Source organism: Strix uralensis, chromosome 3 (assembly GCF_047716275.1).
Source record: "Strix uralensis isolate ZFMK-TIS-50842 chromosome 3, bStrUra1, whole genome shotgun sequence".
Lineage (NCBI taxonomy): Eukaryota > Metazoa > Chordata > Aves > Strigiformes > Strigidae > Strix > Strix uralensis.
The window spans coordinates 40,401,828-40,428,881 of NC_133974.1; the positions used below are offsets into that span (position 1 = coordinate 40,401,828).

Below are 27,054 nucleotides of genomic sequence, written 5' to 3' on the forward strand. Positions count from 1 at the left end.
GGCTGACTCCATACCAAGTATATTTTGCACTGCACTTCTGACTACGCATATTACAATCCTCACCATACAATGTATTCGAGACTTCCACTGTCTTGGGTATCAGGGATGTAAGTAGTAAGTGAAATCCAAGTTTCCCTGTCAGTCCAAAACAAAGACATTGAAGACACCTTCCACCAGCCAAATAATCCTAATTTCATATTATGAAATACATAAGATGGTTCCCTTACATTTGTTACTTTATCAAACAACTCCATGCTCTAGTTTTCTGTATTTGAAAGTTAAAAACCTTGAGTTTTCCAACTTGATTATTCACAATACATGGTGCTAAAGCTCCCTCTGCTGTTTGCATAAGCAGTTAAGTTTTGCACTTCAGCGTATTCATCAGATAGATGTGAGACATGCAGGTATCAGTCTCAACTAAAAACCAATCAGGCAAAGAAGTCTGCCCAAAAAACTTTAGATCCCTGAGACTCAGAACAAAAACCAGAGTAAAATAAAAAAAAAGTATACATTTATTTTAGCAAAAAACTAAACATAGCCATACAATGAAAAAGTCAAATTCAGAATTAAGGCAAAATGTTGTTTTAACACATTAAGAAGATATTTAAAGTATTTTTAACTGATAATGCTGGCATTAAAGTACTCTGAAGGACTAATTAATATATATAAAGATACAAGGCAAAAAACCAGAAAAAACAATTAGTCATAATCTATACACTATTGTACTCTATTCAGCTCAGCACAACCACTCAGCCTTAAAACTCAGCAAGTCACCAGATGTTCTGCAAGAAGGTGGCCACAACATATATTCAAAATACCTTTTCTATATTAATTAAAAGTGGAATTTGTTTTTAAAAACCTCTAAAGTTATTTTTTTTATGTAATATGAAAGATCAGTATGCTTCTAATCTGAAAATAAATTTCTGGGGTTTTTGAGTTTTTTACAGAGGTTTTAATCAAGCCATATGTACTTCCAAGTAAGAATTATTAGAAAATAAGCATATAAAAATGAATAACCTAAAAGTGCTTTTAGGATGAAATACAAATTTCAGAACCACCTCTATCATGCCTAAATTATTAAAAGATCTGTTCTACTCTGCTAAGAGACAATAAAATTATGGAACTGTAGCACTTAGAAGTATGTTTTATATTTTACTAAAGAAACAAAAATGTTTATTTTCAGTTGACTGTTTCTTAAACAGTTTGACAAATATTTATGATATTCAAAAATAGTAACTTTTGGTAAAGCTCATACCTGTACCATGGATAAATAAAGTTTTCCAGCACCAACTCAAGCACCTGTGCAGAACAAAGACAACCACATTACAAAATAAACAGTTTAAAATAAAAGTTTATTGTAAATCCTTGTTAGATGAGTTAAAACCACAAAAACTTTCCAGAACTCATAGAACATAATTCATACATCATAAAATTTTAACATACAAATGTGTATGTTGCAATCCTATTGTGAGATCAATCATTTTGCATAATAATCAGTACTTTGGGCAAACAGCAAAGTCATGGTTTCACCAAATACCAACATAAAACAGCTGCCACTAGTACTACTGACAACATGAAGCACAGTGCCCTGGCCACTCTGTTAGGCAAGTGCTATGAAAAATGTAATCTTATCTCAAACAGCCCTTCCCTAGTTTTTCAGATCAGTCCCCGCTCTTTTCTGATATAGCGCGGAGTGTCCCACAGGCACAGCTACCCATCCTGTACTTACAGACATCTCCATTCTTTTTCACCCAAACCTCCACCTTTTCCAGCTCTCCACCACCCTCTAAGTGGGACAGTCAATCCTGTATACTCACCACACACAAAGAAAGCAAAAGAAGAATCCTAAAAAGCAACTCTTAGGAAAGCCATTCTCCTTTCTCCACATCCTGCACCACAGCTTTCAAGAAAGCTTGCCTTAATGGTCCAGCCATCTCCTGAAGTCTCAACCAGGGCCCTTCCCAAAGTCCTTGTCCTACATGTATCCTTACGGCCGCTTCCCTCCTGCTCCTGACCCCTGTATATCCCACCCATATGGATCTCTGTAGGAGAATCTTTTCCATCCTTTCCATCAAACCTGCTCCTCCCAGATCAAGCCTGTGGTTGCCTTTTCCATGTCAGAAAACCCGGGCTAATCAGGAAGAACAAGTGCTGTTGCAGCCATGTCACAGGCACGACCTGGTTCAGCTTGGCTTTCAATGTCACTGAAGAAAGGGAGGCAGAGAAGGTGACACTCCCTGTGCAATCAACGGGCTGCCACCACCATGTACGCAAGGTGTACTGCTAGCCAGACTGCAGCTGACACCTCTCCTTACACCTACACAAAAGTACTGCTAAGTCCTTGCACCATGATTATCAAAAATAAAACTTCTGAAGGGAAGGGGAAACATCAGACAGTGCCAAGAAAAAAAAAAAAAAAAACAAACCACCAAGCATAAGGAAGGAGAAGGAAGGATGAAGTTTTCTTGAGATTTCTCCTCCTTCACTATAACCCCAAGATATACTCTGTACTACCTTCTCCTGTTACAACCTATCCCTTTGAATCATTGCTTTAGAGATCACTTTGTCCCCGGCAGCATCAACACTGATCAGGGTAGTAGAACAGAATATGTGTGTTGCTACTTGAGGCTGCTGCGCCATATTCTATAAAAGGAAAGGTTTTCCAAAAGAAGCCACTGTGTTCAAAGTAAAATCTGTTTGAAAGGAAAGCTGAATGTAACAGCTGATGTACAAGTGTCATTTAGAAGAATAAGTATTACTCTTCTTAAAGACTTGCTGCTGCACTCATTCACACTGTATGCACTACAAGACTTTAAGATTACTAAATTTATACTATCTTTAGGGCACTACATGCCTCTGCTCTACTCATGATTATAAAAGCACACTCAGTAAAATGCACACCACAGCCTTTTTAATTCCTCTTAATTCTTCAGATGAGCAGCTGATGAATACTCTTTTTCTGTCTTCACTACTAAGAATATCGCCTACTCAAATTTGGTAAGATACTCTCTCTTTTGCAATGGTTCCATTTCAGTGATTTTCCTCCCTTTGTTTTTAAGGGTGAAGGATAAATTTTGTTCCTTCACCCTCTCTCTGACAGGATGTTTTCCAGTTTGAGATAACTTTGTATGGTGCACAACACAGACATCTAAAGTCATCAACGTCTTTTCTCCTACCCCTACATGTTGTGGCAGCAATAGATCTTGAAACTGTAATATGATCACATGTTGATGATGGATGGGTAAGATAAATGTCATCTGCCCCTCCAAAATGCTCATATTTCCATTAGAAGTGGGGTGGAAGGGTGGGGGAAGATGACAACAGATGCTTTACTTCCCAGCCCAGAAGAGATCAAGAAATCCCAGAGAATCTTCTTCGGAAGTTGATCTTCAGACAACAGGAGGGAGATCACATCCAGCTCTAGTCTGCAAACACAGACCATTGGCCTTCAGAGCAATAGATTAGACTACTCAAAACAATTTCCCTGCTGCCTTCCATAGCACTGCCAGTATATAAACCACCAATTTACTCCACAGAAATCTCAGTCTCATATGTATTGCAACATTATTTTTGTTTATGCGGAGTTTCTAACAAAACTCTTTCAGGGCTCAAACAGCAGACTCTTTGAAAAAAGTGCCTTTCATAGGCAAAGGCCTGCAGAAAAATTCATACTGTGCATCTATCCATTAAAGGATATCTTTCCGTTCTTTCCTTCTCCACTTTTGCTATGTGTCTCCCCAGCAAGAGCAACGACAGCAGACCATCTTCCACTTGGAGTGGAAAGTGCACTTGGACAGTCTTCAAGCACAAGACAGCGTACTCAAAGGGAGTACAATGCACTCCTCTTGAAAGAGCTTTCTTTAGCCATGACTACTACTCTGGAATTGAAAGCCTGTCCATCAGGCTTTCAGTGCATGTGTCACTGCAATTTCAGTTCATCAAATGCTAACATAACTTGTTGGCACTCTCTTCGCCTACAGTCCAGAGGATTCTAAAGTCACCACAAGAATTGTTTCCCACAGTGAGAGATCTCATTCTTACTGCTAGCTAAGCCAAATACGCATGGTTCTGAGAAACACCTTCCTGTGGTTATTTAATCCACAAGGAAAGCAGGAAAGATGCAAGACCTGACGACCCGTCCCACTTTGCATAAGGTCTCCTTGAGATTCATCCCGTTTATAGTAACTGACTTCCAGTTGAACCATTTTGCAGACTTGCCAGTGTTTCTCTTGTTATCTCCTGCTTCCATAGTCACACCGTAAGGGGTTTATGGTAATGCTTCCAGAGGACAATGCCATAAAGATAATCCCACTAGCCAAAGACCCAGAGGCAGCATACACACAGACAAGACAACTAACTCAAAACGCACTTGAAGTCAACATATCACTGGTCCTGATATTGGAGGTCAAGACACGTTCTACTAGAACTCAAGCTACCTATACGGCCTTAATAAAAAATGCCTTGATCCTGGACACACAGAAGGCAGTCACTATTTGCACATTTACTAAAGACATGGCATGACAGAAGCAGTTATGTATGATGCTCCATTGCACCAAGGTGCTGTACTGAAGCTACAGGAGAGCTACAGTGGGAAATCATCCACACTGCAAAATACAAGCACTCAAGGGAATAACAAGCGATTGACTGCCAGTAACTAGAGTTCAAAGCATACGGTCCATACAGTTTTCCCATGAACCCTGTGAGCCTTCCAGACTTTATCAGTATGATTCTCTAAGTCAGAAAAAAACCTGTCACATCATCCACTGCACTTTCATAAAGCATTAGGAAAGCAGGAAATGTGTGCACACTTCCATTCTAGCAACACCAACAATATTATTCAAGCTCTATTGCTCACACTACGCACACATGCCAACAGAGTAGATAGGACATCTCAAAGAATGACAGCTAATGATAAGCAATTTCCTTGTCTGTAAAGTATTATTCACCAGTTTTAAATACAAATGATGAGTCACTTCATTTAAACCCTACCCATTTTTCAAGCATTTTGCAAAATGACTGGTTCTACTATGTGTGAGCAGTTTTGAATTGGAAAGAGATTACAAGTGTAAAACCAAATGCAGTAGGTAGCAATAAAAGCAGCAGCTGAAGAAAAAACAAAGAGAAGTTATTTTCTAGTATGCACTGCAATGCTGCAAGCTAGTCAGTCTTTGCTGCTGAGACAAGCTTTCTGTGGACTGCCACAGAACAGACCCCAGTTGTCAGGAGGAGAACTGTAGAGCTGAGTGATGAATGATTCAGTAGCAGGCCAGAACTACCCGGTCAGATTAGATTGGAAAGGAGCAAGGACTTGATAAGTAAGCCAAAAAGACAATTTTAAAAGCCTTAAAAGATGGTACAACTAGATAGCTGAGACCACTTCCTGAGGTTAGAACAAGCAATTCCCATTAAGAAAGCACGCAGGCCACTGAGCTCCTAACAAGAGTTCAACACTGGCAAAGAGCGTGTTCAGACAGTAACTGATTTCTTGGCATGCATTTGTTCATTTCTTACTTTTAGAAAAGAAAGAAAAAAAAGAAGAGATAAAATTTTGGTCCCATAATCAAGTCAAGAACCTGAGAATTTAAGAAGAAAAAAAGTGTGAGATTAACAGACAGCATCTTGATCCACCAAGGCATTTCTTTCATGATGCTGATCAAGAGTAGCTGAGCAGCTTTTCGCAGATATGACTTGCAACCATCCCTCACATAGCAAAAATGAGACTGTCGGGAAAAAGCTGAGTTCATTAACTGAATAATAGAATTAAATTCTCCTTTATACAATCTGTAACACCTGAAATTATATATAACATAAAACTGACCAACAGATATCACATCCTAATTCAAAAAAGAAAGAAAACATTAGGGAAACTAACAAAGCACAAGGGCTTGAAAACTGGAAACAAAGTTATACTTAGGTCACTGCACTATTTTTGCACAGGATACAGCCCAAACTATCAAATATTGATAGATGCATGGTTGAGGCAGTTTAGAGTTCAACTATAATAATAAACATAAATGAAGGGGGGAGGAAAGTCCAAACACAGGTTTTTCTTATTGTTCTAAACCACATACAGCAGCTAGATAACCAAAAGAAGGCTGCAAAAGATTAAGAATTTGTGAACTGAGACAAACTGTCATCACTATCCAAGAGAGAAAAGTCCATACTTGTGAGAAAAACTTGTATTTCTTCTGATTCAAGGGTGTATTAAATTATTCTGTAAGCACTTGAAAACACAAGCTTAAATACTATACAACTGATTCAAATTAGAAACATTTGGAAATAAGAACACTGCCAAATTTTTTCAACCTGCAAAGAAGAACTAGAAAAACTAATCCAGAATTAAAAAAATCCCAAAATTATTCCAAGTATTTGAAGAATCTGCTTTTCAGAAGCAGGCTGCAGTCTGCACTCCTTTAGAATCTCATTAATCTTAATTCAGTTCTCACCGTATCAGCTTCCTTCTAATGTATGACTAACCCACAAAAGAAAATAAGAGCAGTCTCTCCTTCCAACCTGAAGAAGGCTATCCAATTCCAGGCATGCATTACATGCTGCATCCCCAGAGCAGATGGTCAAGGGGAATACAGTGTGGGCAGAATCCCTGCTACCCTTTTAACCAGTATAGAAGAATTGCAATGGGGAACAATGCAATGAGATTTCTCATTGCAAATAATATCCTACACAGGTGAAAATGGTGGCCCTGACAGACTGCTGGTTTGGGTCCATCAAAGATGATTACTCTGGTTCACTGCCCCAGGAAGGCACAGAACTGAGGTCTGGCACTTCCCTCTAGTTAAGCACCAAAAGAAAGGAATGAGAAACACGGCATAGATATACAAAAGCCATGTCTACACTGCTAAACAAAGCAGGGCCAGGGACATGTCACTGAAGTAAAAACAAACAGCAAAGACAAGCCCGCACCACTTTGGTAAAAGCAGAACTACAGCAACAGCAACCTAGTACAAAATGCCTATGTGTAGCAACACATTTTAAAGATCAGTCTTAGAAGGTAACTATGGTATCTACTCATATCTCCTATGAATAACATACTACAAAGAACTTTTTCAGCATTAAATTCCCATTATGGCTGCACAGGAAAATTTCCAGTTCTTCAGCATTTACCAAATCCTTCGGTAAACTTCACAGCTACTTGCTACCCAAAATTCTAAAGATATTACATGCATAGAAGTGTTTACTTTGTATTCTATTATTAAAACAAGGTTTAAAAAAATAAGGCTATTGAAATGATATTCAGCAATATTGTTATTTTAATACATTTGAGCCCAAACTTATTTAAAAACATTAATAGCTTAAATAATTTTAAAACAATAAATGTTTGCTTCTGAAATTGCAGAGGAAGTCACTCATTAAACCAAAGGAAGTCAACAAGTTGTTATCTGTGGTTTTTTAAAAAAACATTCCTCAACTGTCCATCTCTCCCCTTTAGGTTTTCATTCTTTTGCTACTTCTGCTGTAGGCCATGACTGGAACACCATTACGCATAGCTAAGTGTTAGCTTATACCACAAAGAGACACAGCTTTGACTTCATACACTATGTTGTTAATTGAGAGAGCTGACATGCAAGAATTTTCTCATTTCTCCAAAGTTGGAATTCTAAATAAATGGAAATTAAGTTACATATGTGCTTGCATAATTTGCTAGCTTTAGAAAAGGACAAAAGAGTATCTATTTAGCTGCCAATATATTTCACCAATTACCAATCAAGGAAAAAAAAAATCCAAACCCAAAGAAAAAAAAAATTGCTCTTCAGATAGCTCTTTTTAAAGACAAAAGAACAAAATTCCTGATTCACAGTCTTATTAAAAACCAGGTATTTACGCTATTCTTCTTTGAGTAAATCTACTAATTTCTTTTTTAGACAGATTTTGTTACAGCTTTGTCTGATTTTAAATAGCTACTATCACATTATCATCTTCATTGCAGAAATTTGGTAGCTGGAGCAAATCATCTCTTAACCTCTTCAACAAACAAAGCAGGCTGAAATCCTTAACTTTTCAAGAATCGGACATGTTCAATTATAATTGTTTTTTCCTACATATTTCCCAATTTAGAAACATCCCACAGATGTTTCTTCTATGTTCTAGGCACACTCCTACAGGAACAGTCACATCTGTGTTAACAAGTAGGCCATCTCGCCTTTCTGCTCCTGGCATATATCCTTTTGATTTGACTTTTATAGAAACACACCTGGCAAGTACATCTGAACTATCTACTGAACCAGAAGTAATAGGTCTAAGAGATATGTAATAAAAACTTGCTAAAATTCAAAGTACTGAAGAAATGAAGCAGCAATTACCTCTGAGAGCGATGCATCAACCTTGGAAGGCACTTTCAGATCCAGCCAGGGCTGATAGTTTTCCAGAAGCAAAGTAGGTCTGTGGAAGAGCACAGAAAAGTTGATGTAATGATGTTTAACTGAAAGTTCCTTACTGCTATGTGCAAAATGTAAGAAATACTATACCAGTACCACCACGTATTTAATTTACCTGTGCCTCTTGCACTTGACCTTTCCACATACAGCACAACTGTGACCATGGGGAAACAGCTCCGGCAATTCTAATTGCTAAGAAGAGATATTTAGACAAGTTTACCTTCTTCAAAATTATGACTCTCTTAATATACTGATACATTCATGAATGTCCTTTTAGAGTATACAGTTACAGAGAACTGAACAGCAGTTGTTCTCCCAGCAGGAAAACAAGATAACAAGGCATAGTATGAGAAACAACCAAACCAAGCAGAAAAATCGCTTCCACTAAAACAAAGTTTGAGGAGACAGATAACCTTTCACATCTCCAGTCACCTCCCCATAGATCAGCTGGTCTAATAACAGACCAGCTAGTTTCTCTAAAAAACTTCCCTTACTCATAGCCTCGAACTATTGTAACTTTTAACATTTTTAGCCCTATGAAATTCTACATTAAACAATTTTAAGTTAGAAAAAAGTAATCTCCTTTGGGAATGTTTTTTTCTTTGAAATGCTGTACCACTTCAAGAAGTTTGACTACAATCAGCAAAAAAGACTTGGCACTGGCTTGCCAAAGGAAGAGCACCCTTAGAAAAGAAAAAGCCTCAATAAAAGGGAACACAACTACATAATTTCTCAACTACTTGTTACTCAAATGCAAAAAGTGAGATTAGTGAAGCTGAAAATAATATCTGTGAACACTCCCAAGAAGTGGCTTTACAGCCATACATAAATTTGATAGGACTATGCAGAAGTGTATGAAGAATCTAAAGTCTTAATCACTGTATGTTTGCTACAAAACATCTATCAGTTAGCGGATATGAGCTGCACTGATGTGTAGTATTTCTGAAAGCAGCTAGAATTACACAAGAATTGCTGCCCACTATAAATTCTTACCAAGTTTCAAGAAAGCACAAGAATGTTAACATATATATTTACCTTGGGTTTATATTTTACTGTAAAAAGAATATTGGGCAAGAGGGAGTCCGGTCCCAGTGAACAGTAGAAGGTGACGACACCAGCCACAAACGACCAGAAGATCATTAAAACGTGAAGATACCTTATAAATAAATAGGAAGGAAAGCTTACTGCATGACAAGGTGCCACTGCCACCCTGGGCCGGGCCCGGCCCCCCCGCGCCGCGCCAGCCCTCCCGGGCCCGGTTACCGGTTGAGGAGGAGGGTAGCGGCGCCCAGCCCCAGGAGGAGGCAGCAGAAGAGCGGGTACTGCCGGCAAATCTGCCGCAGCACCTCGGCGCTCCGCGCCCGCTGCCGCAGCCGCTGCCCGGCCGCCCGCACCCAGCCCATGGCCGCCGCTGCCCCGCGCGGGGCCGGCCCGGCAGCCGGCGCAGGGGGAGGCCCGGCCGCGCCGCTTCCGGTCCCGCCGGACACGTGACGGCGGCCACGTGACAGCGGCGGCCCTGGCGGCGCGGGCGCCATGTTGTTGGAGGGGGGCAGCCCGACGTGGCGGCGGCGGTGGGAGGTGGGTGAGGCGCCCCCGGCCCCAGAGCGCGGCGCGGCTGCCGGGCCGGGCGCTCCCGTCCCGCCCTTCCCCCCCACCGCCCGCCAGCACCGCAGCTCGGGGGAGGCGGGCATCGCTGAGGCGGCCGGGCCGGAGCGGGGCGGGGCCCTGGGCCGCGGCGATGCTCGGCCTCGGACAAGCGGGAGCGCCCCGAGGCCTGCGGGAGCCTCAGCCTTGCTGCGGGGGGACGGTGGGGCGGGCCCGGCGGCTGCTGGCCCCGCCGCGGCGTCCCGGGGCACGGCCCCCGCTGGCGGGGAGAAGCGGTGGCAAGGCCGGCCGCGGCTCGGGCTTGTTCGAAGGGAGAAGGGGAGCGGAGGAGGGCCGAGCTCCCAAGCTGGGTCGAGCTAGGTCGGATCTGGGGGAGCACCCAGCTCCCGGAGAGATCCTCTCAGCAGCCCTCCGGTGACGCGCTCGGGTGGCATTTCGAGCTCCGCTGTGTAACATACTGTGCTAAGCCCTGTAAATAGAAGATCTCTGATGACAGAAAGCTTACCTAGTTATAAATACTTAGGTTCTGGACAACAGGGGCTCCAAGCACCAAGCAGCCAGAAACTGCTATGTCTGACTAAATGCTCTATATTTAGATGATGACTGAACTAAATCATTTAGTGACTGGGACACTAAAACCGTATAATCACCGCTCAAAACTTCATAATTGCTTGCAGAGAAAAGGAACAGGGTAGGGAATGTAACAGACTCCCCCTTAACATCAGTAAGTATACAAGGTTAAGACACTGAAAATACACTGATTCTGGAATGTAGTTCATTACTAGTAATAACAATTTAAAGCCGACTTCACATGAATAACTGCCTTCAGGTACAGTGCAAGTCACAAGCTTTCAAACTGCCTGAATGCTTTCAGCAACTCTGTAGTTACTCACTCTGAGGAAGTTCAAAGTTATGTTAGTAAGACATTACTGGTTATGAGATCAGTTCAGTAGACAAAAGTGCTTAAACAACTTCTCCTGGGAAGTCTTCAGAGGGGCTTTAGAGTTGCAAATATGAAAAAGACCTGCTGAAGGAGAAATGCCTGCTTTTATTTCTGAGTTTTGAGAAGTTGTTGCCTTTTATATTCATTTGCACTAGCCCCACACAGGCATATTTGGGCAAAGGGTATGTGAGCACACAGGAAATACTTCTCTTCAGAAGAGTCATGTTTACAAATCTTCAGCGAAAACCCCACAACAGCACTATTAAGAAAAAGTCAGTATTTGAAAGGTGAGTCAGTATCTAGAAATCAAAAGCTGAAAATAGCTTTCAGAATCTTTACTCAGATGTTTTGTCATTTTATGCAACACTTCCCTTGACCTCTAAAGCAGGTGAAATGCTGCAGTTTGACTTCAGTATGTTGACCTTTCTCAGAGAGCTTGGCAAAAGCCCAGGGTGAGCTTGAATTTCTTTAAGAGCGTCTGCACGGTATTATTTCATGCCAGTCCACATGTTTTCTATTAGGAAAAAAACAAACAAGGTGCATATACACAGCAAATCTCCATACAGTCTATTCAGAGAAAATTAATTTTCCTCAGAAGATGCATTTTTTTGCTACCTGCTAACTTTACCCTCAGCTTTACTGCTAGTGATTTTTAGTCATTTATTTTACAATGTTTTTAATAAGGAATAACTTTTAAAAATCTGTAATTCTGAAAATATTTCATGAAGATGTCACAGCATCACATATCTGTACCATAGGAAGTGACCTGCACAGCAAACCAGCAGGAACAGAAGTCAAACTTGTGCTTCCAGTTGTGTTTGCTACTCTGGGTAAAGCTTTCATTTGTAACTTCATTGTTCAGTGTTATGTTTATTTAGTGTAAAAGTGCCACATTCACATTTGGCACCAATTGTACCTTGTAATCTAAGAAGCTCCACGATTTCCTTCAATTCACAGACTTTACATCTGCTGGGCAGACACAACAACAACCTGCTTTATCCCATCCTGCTCTGCTGGAGACAGCAGTGTTAGCATTGCCTGTCACTCTCTGTAACTCTTGCCTCTATTGACTACTCGGATTGTTCTGCTACACTGAGAGATATAGCTGGTTTGTCTTCCAACACAATAAAGTATGGAAAAACAAAAGTGAAATATTGGTAAGACCAAGCTTTTTCAAAATTCTGTTGATTTTGTGAGAAATAAGAACTTTATCCATTCCCCAGCAATAGCAAGTCTTTCCCTCTTCACCTAAGTTGTTAGGAAGTTTCTCTGGTTAACTGGGGAACTGAAGGGGAAAACATGGATCTGGAGATGTGCTCTGAAGTAACGTGGCCAGGACGCGGTTATTGTGGAAAGCTAGATTTTATTTTAATATTTAAAATGTAAAAGGAGATTTCACTGATCATCCAAGTCTTCTTATGGAGTCAGTTCTCCATATTTTTATTTCTTTATAAATAGCAACAGAAGATTGCATATTCTAGCATTCAAAAATATATTAGTGTAGATTTTCAACATAAAATATAATACAGTTGTTGGCTGAATAATATCAGTTATAAGTCTGAGATTGTATTTACTAAAGTGCTTTTTTTTTTTTTAACCTTAAAAAAGTGCTTGTTTTAATAAGGCAGGCAGTGAACTGTAATACAGCGTTTCTCACCAGCAGATTGCATTTAATTTACTCTGCAAGTCTGCTTTTGCTCTTTTCAGGGCATTACATATTTATCTTTTTCAAGGATACTGTCGTCCAGGCTAACTTACATAATGTAATCCTCAATATTTACCCAACAAGGAATTCATTTTCCCTTATAAATTATTGCCCACAAGTCCCTGTTCATTTTTGTCAGCCCTTTCCAGAAGTTCAAGTAGGCAGCTTCATATTAACCTCTAACCTCAGCTATTTAGCAGAAAACCTTAGAGAACATTCATTTTGAGTATTTAGCAAATAGCTAAAAACTGAAACCCGTGACTTAGATCCTGAGAAAATGAAGCATTCGTAAGCACTTCAGATTCAAGTGCAAAACTTAAAGGGCATCCATGAACCATTACTGGTTTCAGTCTGTGAGATAATTCAGTTGTATGCAAAAAACAAAGTGAAAATTGACAAATTAGTGGGTTTTGGCCTTTCTGTATTAAAGCAACACTTGAAACTTTGGGGGGAAGCGTAGAGGCTGACCATACACATTTCTGGTTTGGGTAGGAGGATAATTATTAGCACTTAGGTAAACAAAATTAGCTTTAGTGTTATAAATAGTCACAATCATTTCTTAATGAGTTAATAGACTGCTAATAGTCAGATTTACGGCATTTGGGAGTCAGCTCCCTGTACCACCCACACAGACCCGTGCTTGTCAGCTGTACAGGATTGTGTGCTGCCAGTGGTTGGCGTAGGTTCTTGAATTTGCTTCCTGGACCACCACATTATGAACCATACATTGACCCTCAGTATTATAAGATTAAAGCAAACTGGATGACAAAATGATAACCTGGGGCCAAAAGTAGCTGCTGGATACAGCGACAGGGGCTTTGGATTCGTGGATAAAATCCCACACAAGCTGTCTTCTAGAAGAACGGGGAAGCTTAGCTGATCCAGAACAGTAAGGAGCAAAATGGCAGGTGGAAGGGAGAAATTATTTAAAAAAAGATGGCGACATACTTCTCCAAAGGTCACTGGTCTCCACAATTGCAAGGGAATGAATCACCAACTGACATTACACAGATTTAAAAACGTTTGTTTGGAAACAGATTCAGCAGACAATTGAAGTTGAAGGGGAGGAGCTAATGGGTTTCAATTAGACCACTCAAAATTCATCATCACTTTTTTTTAAAGACACTGTAAAATACATTTCCATTAGAAGACCTGAAAATACCTACCAAGCTGTATTTAGGACTGAAGCCATGAAGTCACTGACTGGCACCAGGCAAAATAAAAACACAAGGGAAAAAAGGCAGGGAGACTGTTCTGGTAAGGAAATTCAAGAAAAAGAACTCACTTAAGTGAGACAGTTTCCAGTTTAGTACACCCAACAGGAATGACACCGAGCAAACCAGAGAGGTGCTGAGGAGCACTGAACATGTTAGAATTTCACTGTGACAAGCAAGATCCATTTGGGGATCATGTACCACTGGGAAGAAGGAAAAAAAAAATAATAAAGGCAATGTGCTAGAGGAAGTTTTGCCTTGAGGAACTTGTAGCTCTCAAGGAGAAAGTAAAAAAGGCTCAGAGCAACACTAGTATCTATACAGAGCTTTTCTTCAAATTTTTTACATGAAAAGGACTTTTCTTTCACAGACCAGATACTGAAGAAAATTTAGATATTGGAGATTAAAATAATTTGTCCTGTTGTAAACTACAGTTTGTGGGACTTTAAAGGAGGAGGATATACAGCAGAAAGTTGCAAGGTGGGTGTAAAAGATGACTACAGACATGAGAAATAGAGGCCCGCAAAACTGAAAAAAAAAATCCACAACCAGAAAAACCCAGCAAAACACACCATTAAGGAATATGCATAAGGAAAGACACTAGACCTATACAGGAGACATTGGAAAAATGCTTAAATAAATTAATAGGTTTGTGGCAACATTTAGCAAAGGTATAGTTTATGGAAATTTTATATTAGTTCACCTGTGCAAAAGATATGCTCTCTGGATATGCACCTTAATCAAGTCTTAAGTGAGGTAGCTGAATTGGTTGGTATGTGCAGGGGAAAGATCTGGAAAACGTAATTCCTTCCAAAAACCTAGGCTGATCAGGAAGGAATGGGGGAAAAAAAACCCAAGTAGGTGGATGTTAAGAATTTGTAAGAATAAGTTTGTGAAAGAGGGAGCTGTACAAGTGCAAGCAGTTAACACCATAGCACATACTTGAGAGTCTAAATGAAAACTAAACCGTTTACTTACTATGGGGATAAAGAAAACCCTGCCCTGGATACACACTTTGTGAAAATAGCTATGTCAGGTCCTGAAAGGAATTTCCACTGACCAACTCTCAAGTCAATGGGGGAAATCTTCAAGTAGCAAGTTTGAGGAGGAACTTGAGCCCTGTTCCCTTGTTTCAGCTGAATTTTAAAAAGTGTCAAGAAAATCCTCGTATAAGATTACATGTATTTCTATTAAATCATTGGAAAGTGTTACAGCACCTATGCCTCTTAACTGTGATGAGATCTGGAGAATTTAAAGCTAGTGTAAGTTTTTCCATCACAGATACTTGATGGATTTGTAGAACAGCTGTACTGGATCAGCAAAGGTTCAACTAGGTAAGTATCCTGTTTGTGATGATGGTCATCAGGGGATACCTACCTAGGAAAAAGTTGTAAAAACATAGCAAGATAACACTCTTTTACTCTGATTCGCCATCTTGGGGATATCCTGAGAATTTTTTTCCTAAATTTCAAGTTGCTTTTTGAACAGCTGTGAACTTTAACATTCACAGAAATCATACAGCAAGGAGTTCCACGCTTATTTAAGCTTGTGTGAGTGAAGATACAGACCTACAAACATTCCTGTACTTCCTTTAGTATAAGAGATGGTGAAAAACTGCTCCCTACTCAGCACAATTGCTGCTTATTTTATCAAAATACTCTAGCCACCTGAGCAAACTGCCTTTTCCAAAATGAAGATTCCTGCTCCAGTGCATTGTTCTTCACATGAGAACACATTAATTATCTTTGTTGTTCTCCCTATTGTTTTCCAGTTTTATTAAATCCTCTCGTTTGTAGTGCTAGGATGGGGACAGGCTGCAATAGGGGGAACAAAACTTTTCAACAAAATAGCGTTCAAAATTGTTTTTATTAGTAGAACTAGTGCCTTCTTAAATTGTTCCTTAACCATTTTTTGCCCTATCTCAGTGTATTTTAACATTTTAGCCTGTGAAGATTCATGATCCTTTTTTCCTCATTTGGACACAGCTCTAAGTTTTTGATGGATTAATTTTTTCCACCTTGGAAGAAAAACTGAAAAAAAGGCCCAACGTAAAGTCTTCACATACTCAGGAAGTTCTAATCAAAACGCAGAACTCCTCAACATGCAGAACTTGGCAAAAGTGGGAAGAAGACTAACTGTAACTAAAGGCTGCTATTTTAAGCCAGCTTGTATCAGAGGAAGCTTTCTACTAACACATCCGCTGTATGTGCTGGTAATCATGATATAAACCCAGTGATGAGATCTGTTTTGGTGACTGGTAAGCTGGTATCTTGAAGCCCATTGCTTTAGCTTCTGTGGATACAGCAGTAAATGCCTTGAGTGTTTTTGTCAGGTCAAAATTCCATAGAGATATTTTTAGCTCAAACAACCAGGGTCTCCGACAACACGAAGTATGTAAATGCAGTATAGGGTAAGAGTTAAACATGAATTATCACCCTCAAAGAGTTATTTATGCTTCAGTTAAGTCTTTCATCAAACACTTCACAAGAATTGTTAACAGAACCAGTCGTATAACCAGGATATTGTTTTCTTTACCATTTGGTAGCTGAGGATGTATGGAATCAATTTGACATTTTCCTCCATTTAAATGATGTACAGCAAAAACTGAGGCATTTTCAGAATGGTTAAAAGAGCAAATAAAAAACAATAGGACATAAATGTTGTATTTCCCTAGCAAGAATATTGAATATATGACAAAAGCAAAAAAATTCTGATTTATGCTAACAGGCAAAATGCACAAGATGATACTATGAGAGCCTGAACAGGGGGCTATTGCTCCTCATATGCAGGGTAAGTTTTAACGCTTTTTGAAGCACATGGGCAGCTTGCCTGTATTACTTATTTTGTGGTATAACTGGAGCATACAGCTCCAGGGTAAAGCTCCACTAGAAGAGGAATATGATAGTTTTAATGAGAATTTAAGAAGTGAGGCTCAGTACCAAGCTCTTTACAGCTCATAGCTGATCAATGCTATCTTTATTAGACAGCTGCTCAAGTTCCTGAAGGTATGGAAAACCTTTTTTCCCCCCAAAAAAATGCTAGCATATTTAATAGAAAAGTATTATTATATACCACTTCACCTCTAGCACTGGCATTCATGGTGCTTTAGTAGAAGCAGACGATCCCTCCATGGGCCTATCAGCAGACATACCTTGGCAGGACAGAAAGCCACGGTCCCTCTTCCGGAGTTGCGAAGAACAGTTACTTGCGATTCTTCCAGATGTTCTGCAAATGCAGTTCCTGGTTATGGTGCACACTTGCCACTTGCACAGTGGTTTTCCCTAAAGTTTCCTTTGGGGAGGGAGAGTGCATGCTTAGGCACAAAGAGGACTTTGAACTGTTTGGAAAAGGCACAGGTCATGAATTCAAGAAACAAGGACTATTTGGTGGACAACTCATTTCTGTGAGACTCCATTTCTTAAAGTTTTGCTTTTTTTTCATTTTCCATTTAAGTAACTAGTATTCTAGCTAGGAAAGGCACTGGAGCTACTAAGGCCTGATACTGTATGGGGGACTATTATTAACACTCAAATTATTCTAAAACTTTCTAAATCAATATTTGATTTGTGACTGAATGACTTGCTACTCTATAAGCTACCTGGCTTATCTTTGTTGTTCTACAGAAGTACAGAAGAAACGGTTTAAAATGCTAGGCATGAAGTTTTTCCTCTTTCACATATACATACATATTTTAAAGTATCTATTAATAAAGGGGCATTTTAATATGAAAATCTGCTTACCATCTTTCATATCAAACTGTAAGGAATAACATCTTCTTCCCCTTAAGAAGTTGTCTAATCTCGAGTTTGGGGTATTCTCTGTAGGTTGTTTGTATTCCTCTCCGCCCAGGAGTTACAAGTGAAGATTGAGGTCACTGGCATTTCAGCCGATGCACTTAAGATAGCTCGTAACACAACACACAGAACTGGGAGGGCCCAGATAGACCTCAAGTGGGGGTCAGTGCAGTTCAGATGTGAGAGGGAAGGAAAGATTTTGCTTCAGAATGTATCAAAATGGAGAAAGGATTCTCTAATATCATCCAGGTTCCTAGTGGCCCATGTAAGAGTCTCATAACCCATTACTTATTTAGGACAAGTTGTAAATTCTCCACTGATCACCTTTCAGCTTATGGATATGGTGAACTGTAGATTGAATACTAACCTATCACCATACTGTGGTCTATTGTCTACATCCAGTGTGTTTCTGGGATATGTTATGGTCAGAAAGCTTGGAATACCAGTCAGTCTCAATTCTGAAAAGCCCAGGTATCTGGTGTTCTCCTGGACCACAATGGTGGGGACCAATGCCCAGCTGTGCTCCCCCTCTCCATTCTCCCCTTCAGTTGTTTGTTAGGTCTAGAGAGGAAGCCAAGCTACCTGTACAGTAGCGACTCTCCTTCCCTGAAGCCCAAGAGCAATCGCTGAAAGCCAGCAAAAGAACAAAACTGAAGTCATGGTTTATCTGGAAGAGCACTTTTGGCAGTGAGAAGACATGGAGTTAGTGCGTTTAGTCCAAGGTGTCTTAGTTCAAAGCTGCTCACCTGAGTTTCACCAAGAACTTAGAACATGCACCGATCTCCATTGGATGCTCACTTCACATTACGTCTATGGTCAGGAACAGTCCCATCTCCCATTGAGTCTTCAGAGATGCTGTTCACCATGCTCACCTGCAGAGAAAATGACAACTTTTCCCCACTGAAAGCTGTCTATGAAAAGAAATGATTCTGTATATCCCGAGTGCTGACGAACCAAGCCTTACTTACACTTGATCCTCCTTCAACTCAGAAAGCAGAGACCATCCTAGCAAACTAAAATTTGTCAAGTGTATTATACCTTACCACTTTCCTTCTTCAGCCTTCTACCTTATGATGCGCTGCAGGCTTTTGCATTTAACAGTCTTAGAATAAAATTCCTTTTGTTCATTAAGGAAGTGTATTTTCTTGTATTAAGACATGTAAACTCTAGCCTAGACTTGAAGAAACTGAACGTCTTCAGATGAAGCTCAGCAACCTTCATACTGGCTTTTAAGTCTTTTTCTCTCTTGAGGTCCCAGATGTGTCTCCAAGCACATACTGGTCATTTTAAGTACCTTAATTTCTGAGCACATGAAGACCACCTCCAGTATGGGATACACCTATGTAGGCTACCTGCACCACCAGGTCTTTAATGAAAAGTCCTGGCCTAGTCCCCAGAAATGATCAGCCACTTCTCTCTCAGGATGCTGGGCTTGTCTTGCATGCTTTCCAGAAAAAAAAAAAAAATGCAACTCTACACAAGCTGGTGTACTTGGGAGCTCTTTGGGCCCATCCCGAATTTGAAATCTGCAAAGGAGATGCTGAGTTGGCATTGATTCACCCCAGCTTTACAAGTCAAACACCTATTCTCACTTTGTCCCCAGCATTAAGAGACATTCAACTCAAGCCTACATGCAAGCTTTGCTATGAACACTGCGTTCCCTCAAATATCACTCAGGAGGCATCATCAGGCCCCATTAAAAAGTTTTCTCAATTAACCTACTTTTGTCCACCCTTTAAGGGATTAAGGGCAGTGAATAGCAAACATGTTATACCAGTAAGAGATGGAAGAACTCCTCATGCATACTGGAAAAAAGGTCCATCTTTGGAACATGTGTATCAGATATTCAAGACTGGCTCTTGCTTCCCCAGGGCTGAGACTATTAGTTCATCACTTCAAAACAGCACGTTTACAAACAGCAGCTCTAGGGTATCACTCATGTCTCAGAACAAGACATTTGAAATAGCAGCATTAGGCACAGCAACAGGGTTTTTTTTTTTTTCACCATTTTTATATTTTGCCATGTTCAAAACTTCCTCCCTTACAGGGGTACTTCCAGAAAACTTTCTTCTGAAATTTCTACCAAGATAAAGCAGCCCTGATGATTACGACAGCCAGGACAGGATCTTACCTTTTAACATGTAATCCAAGGACCCTGTGTCTGCTTTCGACCTGATGTCTGAATCTGGGCAAGATCCATCACCTGACATTCCCTTCACATCACGCTGTGGCTGCTAGATGGTGCCTGGCTTAGAGTGTACCTACCTTTCATAGGAAAAGGACAGACTGATTAATAGCAGGAAAGATCCTACAAAGCTGTAACACAGCTAAATGTTCTACGTTGTGGTTTGCCAGGTTGTTTTCCTGCCTATTTTGTCTTTAACCCCAGACTACAAACTTGCCAGTAATGTAGTTCAGGCACATTTAACGGCTGTCTTGTGCCCAAACAGGTAAACGATTTCTCTTCCCAGCTGTTCCATCACTTTATGTTTTCTTAAGGAGCAAACAAGAATATGCTTTGTTAAGAGCTTTCCCAAGTGGGGAGTGTTTTGTGATTCTATCACTCCTAGGTCAACCTTTTAAATACAAGACAAATATACTCCTTTGTATTCCTCTGAGAAGGAACTTCCCTGGTTGTCATCGCTGCTTTAGAAAAAACAAAAGGTATTTACAGAAGACCCTTTTAAGTTTTAATTTTCACAGGGACACTTTTTGTCCTTTAAGATCTCCAAGTCAAGACATGTCTGTTCTTTTTTAAACTGAACATTAAACACAATTTTGTTTATTTGTGAAAGCTGAGATCTCTCTATATAATTTTTAACATGCAACTGAGAGGCAGAAGTTCCAAGACTACTGCATTCATCTCGCCCCATATCTAAGAATTCAACACCTATCACCCATTTAACCTACAGACCCTTAGAAAGTGTTGCATGTTTAAGTCCTCTCCTAAACACCTTTCAGAACAGGGGGTGTTGTGTAGGGTTTTTTTCCAATATATGCATTTTTGCTACATACAATTCTGTTTAACAGCAGGGCCTTTCTTCACAGAGTCCAAAAATTACAGTGATTCTAAAACATGTCTTGATTACTGGGCTCTAACTACACCCAGCCATCTGATCTTAAAACCAGAATTGCTAAGTTAATGTGTCTTTGTATCTTTAAATGGCATACAGAATTTGAATGTTACATCTTCTGTGTATTAAAGCAGAAATAGCTTTCTTCAAAAGGATTTAGAAATCCAAGAGATGCTTAAAACACATTACGCATGACTGTCTCTTGTTCTTCCAGAGACTTCAAAAATTGGAGTGGATCATCATCTACCTGCAGCTGTACTGGAGTTACTATCCTAGCTGTTCTTTACTAACTCCACAGTAAAACTACAAAAGCATTTTGGCACACTTCAGTACCAAATAATCTGCTTTAGCACAGGCCGTCACTGAAGGTAGTTTGAGCTGACCTTGCTGAGATGTGACCACTACCTGATTCACCTCAGTGCCATTTGTACCCATGTGGTGAGTACACCTTAATGCACCTCAAAGTGCATTACAAACTGGGAGGCTTCACTTTTCAAAAGCTTAGTCTGGAATGCTTTTTCACCATTAATCTGTATACTCTTCCTCACTCATTACTCAATGAAAGCAGTTACACTGAAGGCAATAAAACTGTGAAAGTTTAGATACTGTTATTAAGAAAACAAAACTCTACTTCCTATTAGAAATCTGTACTGATTTCAACAGTTAACCTAAGAAAAGACCAACTACCTCAATGAAGCAACTACTGGGTCTGAGACAAATAATTAAGATCGTTTTCTTGGACAGAAAGAAACTTGACCACCTGAATGGCTCAGAACATCAATAAACCAAACTCTGTATCAATTTCAGATTAGTATACCCTTTTAAAAAATGCAAAGTGCCATTTATTACACTATTCCCACTGTAAGATCACTTCTATGTAAAACCAAGTTGCAAGTAACACACACACAAAATTACTTTAAATCCAATGGATTCAAGACCTTCCAGATCCTTCTTAATTTTAGCTGTAAGATCAATCTCACTGGAGTTAACCCCATAGTGGGGCTGCTCTTAAAGAATTTTCCAAGGTTGTGTTACCGTTATGAAAACACAGTGGAACAAGGCAGCAGAGATAACTCAACTACATGAATCCAGCTTCTACTGTACTCACTGCTAAAGCTTAAAGCCACCTAAAGCTTGTTGTACCTTCAGGACTTCTACTAAGAGAAGACAGGACATTTTGTCCCCCCCTTTATATTCAAGTCTAGTCTTTCATTAGCATGAAACCTGCAGTATGTTTCTTAGTTTGCTAATTCTGACAGATTTTAAGAACATACATGCCGTGGTTTTCTTCAAAGTAGCTTTTAAGCATCCCACTAATTCAAGAGCAAGTGTAAACTAACATTACTTTTGTAAAAGTGTAGGTAATATGAATAAAGGACAGTTTCACTAGACTAGTTCCAAGTCAAAGTTACATATTGGTCACTTCTTGGTGAAAGTACTACTTACATATACACCAGTGATTGTCACTGGAGGTTTGTCTTCTGCTGAAAATATCAATTTAAACACACATACAGAAGTCAAAAATCCTGTTGAAAACTGCTGATCAGGAACAGGTTAGCTTGTTAGAACAACTGCTTGCACTGGGAGAAAAAAAATTTCATTGCACTATCCAAAGGAAGCCTTTGACCACAATCTGAACAGGAACAGTCCTTTAATAGCAACTTCAGCTTTTCCAGATCCAGGGACCAGGTATTTTTTTCTGTCATCTCAAATGCTGCTACATTAAAGATTAAAATCATCTTCCAACTGTGATATATCTGCAATATGAAAAAATTATAATTTTTTTAGGCTAGCTCTCACCAGTGTTTTGTAATACAGAGCTTCATTCTTAAGTATGCTGAAACCGCACCTTAAGAAAAGCCTTAATTTACTAATGAGCTATCTATAAAATTGCCTTTGTCAAATTCTCACAGAGGAAGCTTTTTTTAATCCCAAATTAGCTATCTTTAGTAATACAATTTTCAAATAACCACTACTAGTGACAGAATTAGGTGCATTCTTCACTCCACTAAAGAGAAAAAAAAAAAATCTGAAAAATGTTACTTTAGATAGCAGAACAATACTGGAAACGCTACACTTGGAACAAGCAACTCAGGGACCCAATATATTCAGTTCCTGGCTTTCAACGACTGACCATGTTCATGGAAAATCCCTTGAACTACTATGACTGCTAATCCATCAGTTTAAAAATACATACTGAATTATTCATGAAGCATTTTGGAGATTTTTAGATCTAAAGTATTTAACATTAAACAGTATCAGATTACACTCACATTCACTTAGCATTGAAGTGGACACACTAAAATTGAAGAGTTAAAGCCCACAACCTCCCTAATAACTGCAGATAAGGAGTCAATTAAACAGGCTACTGAGGTTGGATTCTGGGGAATCGCAAATCATTTAAGTACTAGAATGTCTGGTTTTACTTACCATTATCTTCTGTGCAGTCAAATGGCATAGGCTATTCTACTGGCTGTGTAGCAGAACTAAGAATGCATTTCATAACTTCCTTAGTGCAAAGAAAGTAAGCAGTAAGATTCAATGTCTTTTCTACATATTAGTGACCAAAACAAGTAAAACTGTCTTGTCACACTAACTGTGCAAACAGAGATAGTGAACTGACACCATTAATCAGCCAAATGTATCACACTCAGACTAGAGGGAATCCAGATTTCTGACACTGCAAGTTTTACCTAAATGACTGTCAAAAAGTAAGTGTTGGCTTTGGAGTAGACACTAAGCTTCATGAACATTCAAGAATGAAACAATTCTTGGAACTGAAATGTATCCTGTGAGTCAAACTTTAAACATTCAAACTGTATTTAATTACCTGTTATCCACATATGACTGTATTTTCCAGACTGTCACAGATGCTTTTTTTTTTAAAAAAAAATAAAAAGCCTTTACCAGGTACCTGGAAGTCTGACATCTAAAGAAGCTTTCATTAAGTTAGCTTTAAATAATCAGTGTAACCCAATGTTTCCAGATGAGCTCAGCTGTGTAACAGCCACTCAAGAGCTGGCCATTTAAAAATATGTATGTTTGTGGAAAAAACTAGTAACCAGTTCTATACTGGCAAGAAAAAGATATCATTACATGACACAATCACCCCTCTCTCCAAATTCCAAGGAAACTAACAGGCTAGTCCTAGTGGGACTTTTCAAGAAATCTCTCTATTGTAACAGTCAAAGCAAAGAAGCACCAAAGAAAAGTCACTCTTTCCTCCTGTGGATTTTATAACGCAAGTATAATTAAACACTTGCGAAGAGCTGACCACATGACTATGTGAAAATCGGTCTCCCACAAAAAAAGTTTAACATCAGAGCTTCTCAGAAGCTTTATGTTTGTTCACACTAGATGGCTGTAAAGTAACAATAATTTATTCCTTCTCCCCCCACTACCCATATTAAGGATCAAGGAACCTTCAGCTCGCCTTCCTCTCCTGTTGCCACATACCATTTTTATCTGACAGAGCAAATGACAAAATACAATCTCGTGTTTCCTCTGCCCAACTAATGCAACTAGCTCGAGCCAGCCAAGACATGTCATGTGCTGGTGCTGGAGTTAATTCAGCAAGACACTCAGCAAAGCCAAACTTCTAAGTCCATCATAACCAGTCATAAAGTCGGGATTCATAAGCTTCAGGCTATGAACACAAACTCAAGTTCCAACTTCACCAATTCCAATTCTCAGAATGCTACACATTGTGAAGTTTATTGCCTACTTCCAAAACTTGCTATTCCATTTTAAACAACGTTTTCCACTAAGTTTTCACTAACTCAAATGAGGGAATAACAGTCTTAATTTTGTGGACTGTATCAATCTGAACACACTCTTTTTCAGAAAATCTTACATGTGTTTATGTCCATGTTGCCTTTCAGTTTCACGTCTTTAAAAAGAAGTCTCCTCTCACTGATGTATGGGAGCATTAAAATAACTGCTAGGCTGAACATAAAAGTTAAGCCTCTGAAGAATTATCAAAGGCATAAGGGAAAAAGTTGCAGCCATATATAACACTTCTATCCTGAAATATTAAGTTGGGAATCCTACCTTCAGAGGAAGCTAATCTTATCTTGGACTATGTCATACCCTTGCCCCCAACAAGAACAGAATGAGCATTCCTTATTTTAGATTTTAAGACAGTATTTAGGTAAGAGTTGTACAATGCAGAAATTCAGAAACTGGTCTTAGGATCTGTCATAACACACTTCCTCCAACACTGAAAACACAAACTTAAGTTCTGGGTTGTAACAAATCTCCTCTTTAAAAACAAAAAGAAAAAAAAGTACAGTTGTATGTTCTATATGAAACCCTTCAAACAAAAATAAGTATTAAAACAAGAGTATAATTTAAAAAGCTGTGTATTGGAGTGTTTATAAACCAGAAGTGTTAAGCAGCAGCAGTAGTTACTGATTTCTTATTAAATTCAACTAGACTTCAAATTTAGAAACACATTACAAACCAATATGGAAGGAACTATGCTAGCTTATACTCAAACCTTTGCAGGCGTTTCAGTAAAGTAAGCCTCCTATAAGAATAACCAGAGGCAGCATAATACATTAACTCAACACTTGCCTTCAACATGCCAAAAAGAACTGTGTGTTATGTGACCATTTGTCACCAAAGCACCCCATAAGAGATGCATTATTGCTGTAGAACATTTCAAGTTTACCAACACCCAAGTGCAACCAAACTGATGTTGTATATATGCACTTGCCCATTCTCACCAGTATTTCCACTCAATAATAAATGTTTTTTCTTTACACAAATTTAAAGCTTTGAAAATAACAATTTTTTTGATTTGTTTTTTTCCACAATATTAATCACCACATGCAATTTAGTTTTCTGATCATTTTGCTAAAAAACTGCACCAATATCAGAACAGTGCAAATCATATTTAATTTTAAAAGTTATAATGGCTTGAGTTCATAATTAGAGGGAACACTGTCAAGATCCCGGTATTTTGCTCACTCACCATTGCTTGCATTCCATTAAAAACAAACACTTTCCTGTCAATTTTGTCTTTTTTTTATAGTCCCCCATGCTTTTACCAGAGCTGAAATTAAGGATATGATCCACAATTTCAACACATGTAGTGCCTTAATAGCAATGTTTTTATGCACTTCCATCAACTGTTATAATTCCATTAATGTATTATCCCCCCCGCCCCAACACATTTCCAGACTAAGAGCTAGTCACCAGCACTTGTGATCCCACAAGTGTTTTAAGTTTTTCAGCAATGGAGAGATTTCAAGATTAAGAATCTGAGGACTTCCCCTCTCCTACAGCCCCCAGTGTTTTCATTTTACAGCAAGTTCAAAATTGGTTTCCACATCTTGACAGTGTTCCTTATAAAACCGTATGACAGTAAAAGTGCCAGTAGGCATGGCAACCTCTTTGAAGGGAGCATTTAAACTCCTTGGCACTGGGGATGCCAGCACCAAGGATTACATTGAAATTCAAAATTATACTTAAGGCTACAATTAGCAAACCCACTTTCCATAAGCCTAATATTCTATCACTAGATTTGAGAATTCGGAAGCTAATGCGACTGCATACTTTTATGCTCAAATCTGAGGAAAAAGTTACTTTTCTTTAGCAAGGGCAGTATATGAAACTGTGGTAGCATATGTCTCTTACGCATTTCACCATCATTCACTTACTTTGTCTTAAAAGTTCAAAACTGGCAAGGCACATTTACATATTCCAATGAATACTTGACAATTTTAAATTACACTTCATGTCCCAGCTATCCCAGTAATTGACATACAACATACTAAAATGGTTTATTAAGATAACAAAAAAAAAATCAATTAATGTGAAACATACAGGCTATTGGCAACCACTATTCTAAAAATTATGTAAATACAAGTAAACATACTGAAATGTGTGCGATTCTAAGTTTTTAACCAGAAGATCTCTGTACTAACACACATTTATATTAATGACACATAAAAAAAATAAAAACTTTATTACAAAAATAAGTTACACTCGCCTCCAGCTTACAGTATAAAACAATTTTATTTGCAGGAATGCAAAATGATTGTTTGCCATGAGCATTTTCAACATATGACATGTCTAATTTTGTTTAAATTTGCATTTACTGGGGGAACTGGTGTGTATAAAACCTTAATTAGGTATAAGCTTCAATTTTCATTGTGGTGCCTATGGGTATGTAGTATAACTGCAGTATCCCTTTGGGCAGGGGGTTAAGGGAAGCTCTTTATGCCAAGTCCAAAGTAAGTCATAATTTTATCTTTTACCTATATGAAGTTGGACTTGGCAAGGTTCTTTTGTTTTTGTCTTTTTTAAGGGTGGTTCAATAG

General features: G+C 39.1%; 2 protein-coding genes and 1 long non-coding RNA gene across 24 annotated transcripts in view; 1 reads left to right on the forward strand and 2 right to left on the reverse strand.

The window, feature by feature from the left end:
* SNX14 (sorting nexin 14) overlaps window positions 1–9,841 on the reverse strand; it is a 57,384-nt gene extending 47,543 nt beyond the window's left edge. For 4 of the 7 annotated variants that reach the window (XM_074861999.1, XM_074861998.1, XM_074862005.1 and 1 more), the window contains exons 1-5: window positions 9,657–9,841; window positions 9,429–9,549; window positions 8,509–8,585; window positions 8,319–8,397; window positions 1,256–1,299 (exon numbers count right to left, since the gene is read on the reverse strand). In XM_074861999.1, coding sequence (XP_074718100.1) covers window positions 1,256–1,299; window positions 8,319–8,397; window positions 8,509–8,585; window positions 9,429–9,549; window positions 9,657–9,796 — 461 coding nt within the window. In that variant the 5' untranslated portion in view covers window positions 9,797–9,841. Of the gene's footprint in view, window positions 1–1,255; window positions 1,300–8,318; window positions 8,398–8,508; window positions 8,586–9,428; window positions 9,550–9,656 lie in introns of those variants that run through there. The other 3 variants (XM_074862001.1, XM_074862000.1, XM_074862004.1) reach the window with 2 other exon arrangements.
* Window positions 9,842–11,450: 1,609 nt separating this feature from the next.
* Window positions 11,451–12,532, forward strand: LOC141940687 (uncharacterized). The gene is made up of 2 exons (XR_012628074.1): window positions 11,451–11,771; window positions 11,899–12,532. It is a non-coding gene; the product is annotated as an uncharacterized LOC141940687 (long non-coding RNA).
* Window positions 12,285–27,054, reverse strand: part of SYNCRIP (synaptotagmin binding cytoplasmic RNA interacting protein) — a 39,794-nt gene continuing 25,024 nt past the window's right edge. For 4 of the 16 annotated variants that reach the window (XM_074862012.1, XM_074862011.1, XM_074862010.1 and 1 more), the window contains exon 12: window positions 25,072–27,054. This exon is cut by the window's right edge. The gene's annotated coding sequence lies outside the window, so the exon portion shown is untranslated. Of the gene's footprint in view, window positions 18,527–19,785; window positions 19,920–22,174; window positions 22,213–25,071 lie in introns of those variants that run through there. The other 12 variants (XR_012628072.1, XR_012628063.1, XR_012628071.1 and 9 more) reach the window with 9 other exon arrangements.